This window comes from Pectinophora gossypiella, chromosome 3, assembly GCF_024362695.1.
Source record: "Pectinophora gossypiella chromosome 3, ilPecGoss1.1, whole genome shotgun sequence".
Taxonomy (NCBI): domain Eukaryota; kingdom Metazoa; phylum Arthropoda; class Insecta; order Lepidoptera; family Gelechiidae; genus Pectinophora; species Pectinophora gossypiella.
Window position 1 is genome coordinate 14,895,562 of NC_065406.1, and position 12,767 is coordinate 14,908,328.

At 41.7% G+C, this 12,767-nt stretch overlaps 1 protein-coding gene across 1 annotated transcript in view; it reads left to right on the forward strand.

Moving 5' to 3' along the window:
• LOC126382060 (diacylglycerol kinase eta) overlaps positions 1–11,460 on the forward strand; it is an 80,707-nt gene extending 69,247 nt beyond the window's left edge. Inside the window, exons 12-22 of the mRNA XM_050031752.1 lie at positions 53–160; positions 694–893; positions 1,332–2,750; positions 3,317–3,736; positions 4,074–4,248; positions 4,597–4,722; positions 5,008–5,111; positions 7,376–7,544; positions 8,589–8,741; positions 9,238–9,369; positions 10,168–11,460. Coding sequence (XP_049887709.1) covers positions 53–160; positions 694–893; positions 1,332–2,750; positions 3,317–3,736; positions 4,074–4,248; positions 4,597–4,722; positions 5,008–5,111; positions 7,376–7,544; positions 8,589–8,741; positions 9,238–9,369; positions 10,168–10,458 — 3,297 coding nt within the window. The 3' untranslated portion in view covers positions 10,459–11,460. The remainder of the gene's footprint in view (positions 1–52; positions 161–693; positions 894–1,331; positions 2,751–3,316; positions 3,737–4,073; positions 4,249–4,596; positions 4,723–5,007; positions 5,112–7,375; positions 7,545–8,588; positions 8,742–9,237; positions 9,370–10,167) is intronic.
• Positions 11,461–12,767: the final 1,307 nt, after the last annotated feature.

Consider the following 12,767-nt stretch of genomic DNA (forward strand, 5'->3'; position numbering starts at 1 on the left):
TAAGATTTTAAAAACCAGTATAAGAATATGAACGCATGAGTGTGTTATAAAGGAGCAGCTGAACCTGGCGGCGCGCGGCTGCTCGCTGGCCGGGCGCGCGGACAGCGTGCGGCGGGCGCTGCGGTCGCTCGTGCGCACCTTGCAGCAACATTACCCACAGGTGAGGGGGGGAGTGAGTAGTGTTATATGAGTGAGTGTGTTCTATAGGAATAGTTGTACTTTTGTACTGGCCGGGCGCGCGGACAGTGTACGGCGAGCGCTGCGATCACTCGTACGCACCTTGCAGCAACACGCGATGATCAGGGGGCGGGGGGGGGGAGTGAGAGAATCTTTATTTTTTTATATCAAATATATTCCTTGACCTAAAATACATATTTAACATTATTATTACTATTTTTTTTTAATATGAATGCATGAGTGAGTGTGTTATACTATAGGAACAGTTGACCATGGAAACTGGCCGGCCAGCGCGAAGAGCGCCCGCGCACGTTGCAGCAACATCATCCGCAGCTGAGTGGCATAAAAGGCTACTTTTGTGTTAACCGGGTTGTAGCTAAAGTCAGTTTCTGGGCAGATGAAAAATATTTTTTTAATACAATGGCTCTCTGTTTATTCTTTTGCTTAAATAAACCATGTTCAATGGTAGGTACCGACGAATATGAAAAACTAAGTTTTCTTTCTCTTTCCAAATAGCATCATCAAGCGACAGATTCATGCGACACCTGCACGAGCGGAGCGGAGGGCGGCGCGGAAGCGATAATGGAGGCGGGCGAGGCAGCGGGGGCGGTCGCGGGCGCGGTGCTCGACGCTCTGCCTGTGCCTAAGGCATTTGCTGATAGTCGCCGCTCTTCCGCTGCCTCCGCTGTTTCCGCTGCTTCTTTGCATCCTGAACAGTTAGTATCCCGTTATTTCGATTAGATTTATTGTTACCACAAACCCAACATATGTATACAATATTTCCAATTAGAGTAGTCAAGGATACAGCTGGCATGATGAACTAAGTACCCGCGTTTCATCGAGCCTTACCAATCTCCTTTTAAAATCTGGTGTATGCAAAACTTGGCCGGTTGTGAATATGTAAATATAAGACCCAGTATCCTCAAAAACCAATCACCATTATTTAGCTGTTGTGTCTAAATAACCGGGTCTGGTTGTATACTTTATAAAGTGTATACTTACGAACAAATTGTATACTTCCCTTTTCTGAATACCATCTCCTGTCTCATATAAAGATTGAATGGAGCAATTTTCATCTTGCCGCTTATTGCTCAGAATCAGTAGCATTCAGGTGCTATAAATATCGATTTTAACTTTAATTTAATTGTCTACAGCATTCCAGATGTAGATGAAGACATAGCCAAGTTGATAAGTTCAAACCCGGACCAGAGCAGCCTGGAAGTAGAAGGCAAGCCGGACCGAAGCAAGGCCAGCTCGGCTTCGCCCCAGGATCGGCTCTCTCTCTCCAACCTCTCCTCCTGTGATACTAACTCCTGCAGAAACCTCTACAGGCCAGAAACCCGCTGTAATAGTAGTAGCCTTACCATACCTAACCTAGTTGTCTCAGATGATAGTGATAAGCGAGACTCGTTAATACAGGGAGAAACTTATGAATCGGACCAATTGACTATAATAGACATCGATAAACCATATACAGATGACGTTCACTTCGAGATGAGTGAACGAGTCACCCCTGCGAGTGGGGAATGCACACCAGAGAGAAAACTCTCCAGTGTCGATTTGGAGATTGACGCTGATAGTTCCGAAGGGTCCAACATTAGCGATGACTTTAGCTTAATATCGGAAATTATTGACGCTAAGCCCGGCGACATTGATGAAGTTGGTGGGATTACACACATTGATTCCCCAGAGATATCCGACAACACGTACATGAACTCCGAAACGTTACATGGAGAATCTATCATGGATGATATAAGTTCAATGCTCGGACAAGAGGTCCTTATGGCTATGATGGGGAAGAACGGAGAAAACGAAACATACACTGATGATACGACCTTATTTACCTCCGACACAGTGTCAGACATAGCCATGGACAGCAGAAACCCCAGCTTAGAGAAAAACAAAGACATGAAATACATATCCAAAATCAAAAAGGCCAAAGAACCAGAGGTAGAAAAATTTGGTTTCGAAAATCGTGTGTTTTACATTGAAAACGTAACTAAAGCCGAAGAGCAGACCAAATACGCTAGCTTAGCTCAGTTTGAAGAGGGTAACGACATAGCAAGGAAGTCATTCAAAAAGCAATTAAAAAAGAGTCTTAAAAAACGCGTTGACGATTCAAGTCTGAAGCATCTATTACCAAAAACAGCGGAAGAATTTCGGGAACAAGACTCGAGACTTTCAACACAATCACCTAAAGGATCTCCAAAGGTGAAGAGTCTGAGGGCCGAAGCGAACAGACTCGATGATGAGAGACTAGATCATATAGCGTTCCCTCAAGTAAGCGTTGTGGTAGAACCCCCTTCGCCATCACATAGCGAAGATAAAAAGAGCATTAAAACCTGTGCTAGTCGAATGGCATCCGTTCTAAGTGATATCTTTGACCAAGCAACGGATACTCTGAGTGTTCACTCTCCGGAACCCAGCCTTGGACCTCAGAGAGAGAGGAGGCAGTCTGATAATCCGAAGTTGCTTGGATCAGACCCTGAGTACGGAAGGTTCCTGAGTTGTTCCCCTGCCGCTACTCGGAGAATATCCTGTGGAAGTCTGTTCAAACCTGGTGAACCTGACAAGTAAGTGAAATACTGTGCAGAACTCTATCTAATTTTCTTTAAAACGTGTCAGCGGTAAAATATTAAGTAACGAATATTATGTAACATTTCAAAATAATGAATCCTGTTTTCAATTAACGTAGAGTAATTATTCAATTATGTTCCGAGCCCTTTGTACTCGTACATCTAAAACAGGTCGCAAAGGAAAAGAAATAACACAGACTTATACCTACATGCTATTTTAGGCCTCATGATTAATTGAAACGGCGCGACCCAAAGAAAATAATACCTACTAATAATTTCTTCTGAAATTAGATATTATCATCATTCTAAACTAAATATTTAATCAGGTTTAACAAGTGTTTTGTTCTTTTCAATTAGGTATTTCAAATTTCTTACTCAAGACTTATTGACTTTGGGAAAATACCTTGGACGATAAGTAATTTGGGACATTCAACTTTTTTCCTAAAAGGCAGCTTCTAAGCATTCTCTGGTCTGGTGTGGTAGTCGATAAACACAGACACTTATTAACACACATCGTAACACTTGACTTGTAAAAACCTTACAATCTTAATTTTCACCAACAGGCTATCGACATCGGTCTCATCAATCTGGGGTGAAGGTGGTGCTTCAACGGAGAAGAAAGACCACCTCAGACCTCAAGACGCCAACGATAAGACCAAGAAACTCCCGATCATCAATCCTCTGGTGCAACTACCCGCCTGGCCTCACGTAACACAGGGTTTCATAAGCCAATGTCTCCTGGCCAATGCCGACGCTCTTTGCGCAGCCGTTAGTCCATTAATGGACCCTGACGACACACTGCTTGAAGGGTTCTATGAACGGGCAGTAATGAATAATTACTTTGGAATTGGCATCGATGCGAAGATCACATTGGACTTTCATAATAAGAGGGAGGAACATCCAGAAAAGTGCAGGTCTAGAGCGAGGAACTACATGTGGTATGGAGTGCTGGGATCTAAAGAGTGGGTGAATAGAACTTACAGGTAAGTCGAAGTTTATAATATCTACCTACCATACTTTCATCATCATCACATCCTTACTACATACGTCCATATTTTGTCACCTAGGGAGTAATTTCAAACGTCATTTAAGGTTGACTTTGGCTTTTCGACTAACTTTCTGACCTAGTTATTTATTAGTTATTTTTTAGAGTTTTTAATATATCCAAAGATATATTTAACTTACCTTTACGACTACTGACTTGCGACAAGAAAAACAAAAACATCACAAATCCCATCCACTAAAATTTCACATTGAATGTTCTATCTTGATTAACTGTTGACTCTAGATGATAATCTGAACTAAACCTGCTATTTCCAGACACCTAGGCCAACGCGTGCAGTTAGAATGTGACGGACAAAGGATCCCGTTGCCAGAACTTCAAGGCATCGTTGTTTTGAACATACCTTCGTTCATGGGCGGCACCAACTTCTGGGGTGGGACACGAGCTGATGACATATTTCTCGCACCTTCCTTTGATGATCGTATTCTTGAGGTAAGAGGTGAAATCATGGCTGTTAGAAAGAGTGGCTCCATGTGGGTGATGGAAAAAGTGGTGGTACTCGGAGCGAAATAGCTGTATATTGTCAAGTTCAATCAACAGGAAGATTTACGAAGTATACCCCAATAACACCACTGCAGGTTTATGGATAAACTAATATGGTTTTAAAAATCTTTGAAATCATCTTAGGACCTCCCAAGTTACCTCTAAGAGCTTAGAAAAACTGGTCGATCTTATGAAGCTTCTTTATCTCCTGCCATTACTTAAGAAATTCTTTATAGTAAACCAGTATTACCTACCTCACGCACGACCTACCTCATTTTTATGACTTCACGGCACCAGGTGGTAGCAGTGTTTGGGTCAGCACAGATGGCAGCCTCGCGGCTCATCAACCTGCAGAAGCACCGCATAGCGCAGTGCAGAGCAGTGCAAATCAACATCCTCGGCGAAGAGTGCGTGCCTGTGCAGGTATGTACAATATCAGATGAACGACGTTCAAGGTGATGGTAAAGTGGCATTACTCTTGAATCTCTTGTGGCAAGAGATTCCTAAGAATGATGGGCCAGAATGTACGGTCACGAGCATTAATATGTATACACTTTGGTACCATGTCACATTAACTTTTTTGACAAATTGAACTGTAAGTCTCACTAAATGTCAAATATGTTAGTGCGACAGAGTCCTAAAGTGGGTACATTATATTGCTCATGATTGTATATATGTATTATTGTAGTAATTTGTATCTATGCGCAGGTGGACGGCGAGGCTTGGCTTCAGCCGCCAGGCTGCGTGCGCATCATCCACAAGAATCGCGCGCAGATGCTGTGCCGATCGCGCGCGCTCGAGACCAGCCTCAGGTCCATGTCTCTGCCTATTATTCTTTTTTTTAGCTGCTAGACAGTACTAGCGTACTTAGTGCTGCACTACCATGTAGGTACCTACCTGTCTAGCTCCGAAGCGGCTGTTGTATTAGAATAATATGTTGATCTTTTGCCAAGATGCAGATTGATTTGTAGTTGTCTTTATTATTTATTTTAATTGTAGTTTTTTCATCCCATTTGGGAAAGGCAATGGAATAAAATCCATGCAGCTAAGTGATGAAGAAATTTCCTTCTTCTTTCTATGGTTAACTTTCTTCTAGTCCATGTATGAGTCCATGCAATGTGATGTCATAACCATTAAACATTTTGGCAAGTTAATAGAGATTATTTGTCCCGGTATCAAATAAATATGTTTTGATTTATCTCCTACTTACTTTACTGCAGACTGTCCTTAATTTCTACTACTAATTAGCTGTTGACCCGCAAGCTAAGTGGAAACAGTAGTGTAAAATCGAACTAACATGTAGGAGTAACTAATATTACCTAGTACTAAATTACCTCATCATTTGCTGTCACTTCATGTGGTTTAAAAAGGCCATATTGAAACAACTCATCTATAAAGCAAGCACGCAACATCAATAAATGCTAAATAGCAGTATTGCTCTCATAGATAAATTGCTTTAATGTGACCCTTTTAACCCTTTACCATATATATACCTAGAGACAGTGTAGAAAATGTAGAAATTCTTATACGTACTAGTTATGTAGATTCGTACACTACATGCATTAGATACTTTCATTTATCATGTACAAAATAAACATTCATTTCAATTGGGTAGATTCCTAGGTCAAAAATACATTATGAAATTCGGATTACTAAATAAAGACAGATCTGAAGTTCTGATTAAGTACTTGTAGGTGTAATGGGGTCTTACACCTAGCAAATAAAAGACTCCATTCGCGTAGTAAAATGAATTGTCCTTGTTCTTGTTATTTTCGGGATATCTAATTATGTGTACAAAATGTCTACGCAACTAGTGGTAGGTTTGCACATTATAAACTTATTATCTATCAATTAAAAAAGGATAATTTAAAGTAAAATATGCAGTACGCGCATGCGCGGCGCAATCGTTCCTCTGCGCCCGCGCGTCGCTTTCCACCCCGGAAACTTTGCGCGAGCTATAAATACGACCGGCCTGACCACGTCTCGGTTTTGCTCGTCGCGGCGTCGAAGAGTGCGGACGTGCGCGGAGCGCGCCGCTACATACTAAAAAAAGTTTTCTTTTTGTATTTAACTTATTTATGAATTTTAATAAAGAAAAATGTACTTAATAACATTAAATAAGTGCGTCATTTTGTCACGTTTTCCTATGACGTCACAGGTTGCTTTTCATACAAATTCCATAGTCATTTCGTGTTTTGACGTTTAGTAAAAAGTAATTGATTTGACTAGTTGGAAACTACCCTATTCTTGACATTATGCTCATCGCATTACGGTCACTAATTAGTGTAGATAGCAGACTATAAGAGTGATACAGTACTTATAGTGTGGCTGCGACTGCTATAGGTACCGCGCCTAGGGTAGAGTGACATGCGGGGATGAGTTCAAATAATCCGAACGATAGACAGAGACAGATGAGTTTCAAAATGCAAACAAGAGACGGAGAGGAGTTGTTCCGCCACCATCGAATGCCTTCGAAGCGGTTATTATAGTCGTCGTTACCATGGTTACGTCCACCAATTTGCTATTAGACTACACGAATGGCCTTGAATAATTGGGCAGGATGGGCCGCCTAAGGCGCGGTGTACAACGATCGCGGTCGAATACCTATAGAACATTTCAAAATTCGAATAAGTACTGATTTTATTTAATCAGTAAAATAATTCACTCAATAACTTTCGTCATCGTGACTGCGGCTTTACCACTTTGAAAACGTAGCCAGTGTGAAGTTTTAATATGATACAATAAATACAAGGGAAATAATTATATTAAATTCTCACACTGCCCCGAATGATGCAGCGTACCGCGTGAGCAGTGTGCGGAGCAGTGTGAGAATCACCTAAGGTTGCTCGACGAGATTGTTACTTAGCAATAAGGCCTATTGTACTCTTTTATTTCTCTTTGTTAGTATTTTTATATTTCCTGTGCGTGCAATAATATATTTTATCAAAGACCGAAATATTATAAAATTAAGACAAGTGTGTGTTTAACTACAGATAGAGACTTTACGTTACGGAGCTGATTCTAAAAATCCACAATGAAAAAAATCAAAAAACCTAAAACGATCGTTATCATACAGGACATGGGATGAGAAGCAACAGATGAAGGCACACGGCACCGGCGCAGGGACGTCGGCGGGCATGGCGGCAGCCGCGGGCGCAGCTCACTGTGCGCGGACGCAGCTATCCGCCGCCGAGAGCGCGCAGCTGCTAGCCTTGCTGGATGACGTCAATACACTTGTTAAACATGTAAGCACTAATCACAAATACAAGGTAACGAGTGCATGCTCGCCAACAAACTGCAGAGGCAGTTTGGCGAGGCTACCTTACATTCCGACGACAATCCAATAATAGACAACCACCTTATCTTTTTAAAACTTCATTCCGTCCCATTCATTAGCCAACCTAAATTAGCATAAACAACCAAAACCCCATTCATTATACTTCCATAATATTATCTCTTACTTTCTACTCACTTTCCGTACCTCTTTCTGAATAAATAAATAAAAAAAACATCTCATTGTCCAAAGCACAGGGGTAATAAGACACCACGTTCCTGTTGCCTTACCTTGTATTTAATTCATCATTCTATCCTTTCTTGGCTTGTGAAGGGGAAGTCCTTCCTCTCTTTCCTTCTATCCTCCCTTCCATGATGCTTTTGATAGAAGGTTTTATATTTTAGATAATTATACATCTTGCCTCTTTTGTCTTCAATAGTTTTAAATATTTGTCGTTGTTCGCTTACTCTTTCTAGCGCAACATTCTTTCTTACCATGAGTTCAAATTCAAACTCTATCTCCATATTTTATAATCTATTTATTATTCCTCAAACGAACTCCGGGAACTCCATACACAAATCTCGATCTTACCGCGTGAAGCCTAGCGCGTAACGAGCGAGACCCAATCCAAGCGCTTGTGGCGGACTCAACTAGTTGGCCAGCTAATTCCGGCGCCACATTCAATAATGCAGTCTTTAGCAGTCGTGAAACGCGGTATCGAAGTTTACACAGCACGTATATATACAATTTCCAACATAACACCGTTGGATCGTCGATCCCTAGTCACACTACCAACTTGTGGCTAGCGGGGTACTATCATATATGCTCTGTTCGGTACCCCGAAAAACATCCTTTGGGGACAGCAAACCCTCGCCGTCAAACACTCTCCCTCTTACACTTTACTTACGACTAAAGTAAGACCCAGAGGGGGTGAAGTCGGCGCCCGATACGAATTCGTGCGGGCGGAAAGTTACCCTTCTATGCGTAGTGTGTTATTCTCTATTCCATGCCCCAGGTGAAGCTGTCATGCATCAGCGAGGGAAGTGCGTGCGGGGTTGCGAGCGCGGTGTGGGCGGCGAGACGCGCGGCGGCACGGGCCGACGCGTTACAAGACGCTGACGGAAAGCTGTTACCAGCGCCTCAGCTCCGTAGAATGCTCGCCACACTGGTCAGTAGCACTTCATCATGATGATGTTTGTTATTTGTGGAGTTTCCACAAGCATAGTTGTCTCGATCAATATAGACGGCGATACAGCTCACCACCTATCACGTTGGTCTAACAGAAAGCTCGAAGAGGTGTGGGTACTTAGTTACATATTGCGATGTACGAACCTCCCAATTAGGATAAAGTAGTGAATTTAAGTTATGTTATATTTGTAGCAGAGCTACAAATTACCCTTGCTAGCAGGGCTTAATACAAATATTGATAGTGTCAGTGACGCTGGTGGTGTTAGTCACGATGATGGTGTTAATAACGATGATGGCGTTAGTGACAATAGTGGTGGTAGTTACGATGATGGCGTTAATGACCATGATGGTTTCAGTGACGATGATGATTTAGGTGACAAAGACGATGACAATGTAAATTTTAAAGTAACAGTTTAGACCCATCGCCATCGAATATTTAGAAAAAAAAAATTGTCTAAATATTCTAAAAACCCCAGGTGGAGAGTTGTCACGAGCTGCTAGAAGGCGGTAGTATCGGCGGTGCCGGCGCTGCGGCCGCCGCGTCCTTGCGCGCGCACCTCACTAAGGTCGAAATACACGATCAACACGCATTCCTGCACGCTGATGAGGTATGTAATGTCGTAAGAGAGGTGGTAAGGAGTTTTAATGTTTATGTTATCATAGCGAACAGGGTCACAATATTAGATAATATATATTAAGAATTACGTACTTACATAAATGTGCATCACGTTTTTTTATAAATTTTGAAGTTAATCGGTGATCACAAGTTCTAAGAAAACAATCAATTATCATGGTGATAGAAACAGACAGACATTACGTAAGCTTAAAAAAGCCGGTCGGCAGGTGCTGCCAAATATTTAGCATTTTTAAGAGGTATTGCCATAATAGAATAGCCACTCAGTGTTTATTAGCCAAATCCTACACAAATATGATGACTCCTACATTAATATTTGCTTTTTTATTTTCATAAATTGCTGCATATACTAATCACGCTGTGTTATTGCCATTTCACCCCGTTCCTGTAGTCACTATTAGCCAAATCGCGGAGATCCTACCGTCGTCTTTCTCTAGAAGGAATCAGACTTTATTTCTAACTTTTATTCTCGTCATGAAAAAATATTTCAATTGTAAGAAATCAGGTGGACCTTATTTTAAACATGATAAGCCCACATTTTAAATATGCCATCTGACAGCAACATTGGCACTCTGAACCTTAAATCTTGCTTGATATCTGTTTTTACAATACTGGTCTTCATGATCCTACGAGTGACGTCTTTCTATCTTATGTGATCTGTGATTCTTAACTAGATGTCTCCCTAACACATTCATTGCTTTCTCTCAACGTCGTGTCCCCCTTAACCCTCATCGGTAGTGTAGACGAACCCTGACCAATGTACCTCCCGTAGATTTCAAAGAAAGGCGGCGCGGGTCGGTGGCTGCGCGGGCGTCGGAGCGTCTCAGAAGGTCCAACTGGAGGCACTAGTTTCACTCCAGCGCAAGTCCGCTCCTGGGGCGTGAAGGAGGTCCAATCCTGGCTAGAAAGTCTGCAACTTGGAGAATACGCTGAAGCCTTCGCGAAGCATGACGTGACGGGGAGAGAGCTTCTTTCTCTAGCGAGGAGGGATCTGAGAGATCTAGGGGTGACGAAGGTGGGTCACGTGAAGAGGATCCTGCAAGCCGTGAAAGAGCTGCAGTGACGACGGCGCGGCCACTCCGCGGGAGATGGCCACTTGTGAATGGGACGCGGTCGCAAGGTCCGTGGGGTAAAGACTGACCAACAAATGCCGGGGAAAAAGTGACTGAAATCAAAAGTGGGTAAAGTAAGGGCAACACACCCAGGCCAATAGATGTCATCGTATTGTCAATAAAATAACGGGGGAAAATAAAAAATGGCGTAAATATTCAGAGGACAAACAGCATTTAATTTCCTTCGGTTTTGTTGGTCAGACTCTACCGTCAGGAATTTGTTCACCTGAAAATCGATCCTAGAAATAGATTGAAAAGATCTTGTATAGCCGAAGATATAACAAACATTACATCGCGTCGCAGGCGTTACTTGAGGTTTTACTTAAATGATTATTAAATTATTTATCAAAGAACGCGCAACATCAGAAAGTGTTGCCATACTTTGTGCATTTAAATTAATCGTAACAAAATATTCACTGTGTGAACGTAAAATGTGATTGTGTCAAGTCTAATTCTTAGGAATGTAAAAATTATGAAAGTTCGTGATCGTCTAATTTAGTGGTTGGTTTCAACAAATGATTGATGGATGGATTTATTAATAAAATAATGACCATGGGCAGAGAGAGGTAGTTTAAGGGAAGTGAACTAGGAACTAGGTATTTACCGCTCTACATAGATTTTAGATTCCTTTTTTATCAAACTGAAGATAAATTATTGGTTGTGGCTGATATTCTGAGTGTAACACCCGTATTTTAAGATGTTCAGTCATGAGCAAACACCCACACCCATGTCATGTCATGTACCCACTTTAGGACTCTGTCGCACTAACATATTTGACATTTAGTGAGACTTACAGTTCAATTTGTCAAAAAAGCTAATGTGACATGGTACCACAGTGTATACATATTAATGCTCGTGACCGTTCACTCGCTTCTGACTCGGCTGAGCATTTTGGTATTTTAAGTTGACATTTACGTTCTCGACTTGAGGACGTTACTCACTTGAGTCCAGCTTATCATACTGCCAACAAAATAATAAAAAATAATGTCGTCATGCCTCACTGGAGCAAACTCGAGTTAAGGTTGAGGCGCCGTGTAGGAATACCGGTTTTGAACCTAGTTCGACGAAGACCTTGAGGTCGCCTCAACTGACGACGGAGTCGAAAAGGTTTGAGTGAACATATTTTGGTAGACCAAGAACGTGATGAATCCAATATTGTATTGCGGCACGCTGGGTGGTGAGGATATGGTATCCCGACGTGCCGGCAGGGTAGGGGAATGATTGGTGATAACGATGATAAATTAGAAGCAAGCAGGAATACATACAGTTTATTAAATACACTTCACAAAAGAATCAAGAATTAGAGGGCACGCCCCTAAACAGTATAATAATAACTTGTGTTGTTTTTATGAAGGTCGGGGATGCAGTGAGTCCGTGTAAAATGAAAGGAAATGCGGAATGGAATGAGAATTTCGTAATTTAAAATGATGACGGTCAGAATGAAAGGCCAGTATGTGCAGAGTTTGTACTCTGTACAGTATATACTCCAGACCAGATAATTTATAACAAAATTTAATCAATACAACAGACGATGTGAAGTGGACGATGGTTTACGAAAATTTGATTGCGTTATTCTCGTCTCGTTAGGTGGACGCATGGTCCATTCCGAGTGCTGATTATTACATTATCGGCAATCTGTTACATTAGTTACATGCGCCAGATTTAGGCTCCGTTCACAATACAAGCGCGGGACGACAACTTGAGCGGAAACAATTCTTATTTCTTCCGCGACGCGGTACTCCGGACTATGATAGTGAGCATCATCACCACCTTGCGTTATCCCGTGTTTATATGGAGCGCTAATGTAACCTGAAGCTTTGACAGGTCCGGTTTGAAACAGAAGCGACTGCCTGTCTGACCTTTTAACCCGCGAAGGAAAAACAAGAGAAATACAGCTTAAGCGGACGATGATCATCATAACTAGTTTAAGAGCCACGCTCTTGTCGGTATAGCATTCTCCGTTCTTGTCTATCAAAGGTCAATTCTTTTACTTTCTTATAAGACACGACATTCACCCTATCTATAATCAGTTCCATAAAAGCTCTTCTTGGTCTACCCCTTCCTCCCTTTCCTTGTAAGCTACAATGAACACCTTCTATGATGTTTTTAATAAATTCGTCATGTCTTATTAAGTGTCCCAGTCATCTTGCCTCTCCTATCCTCAATAACTCTCAATATAACGACGATAGTAAGCGATAAAAAAAAATAAAGCTTACTCCAGTTTTAATGACTCTACTGAATACACTTACTACGAGTACCT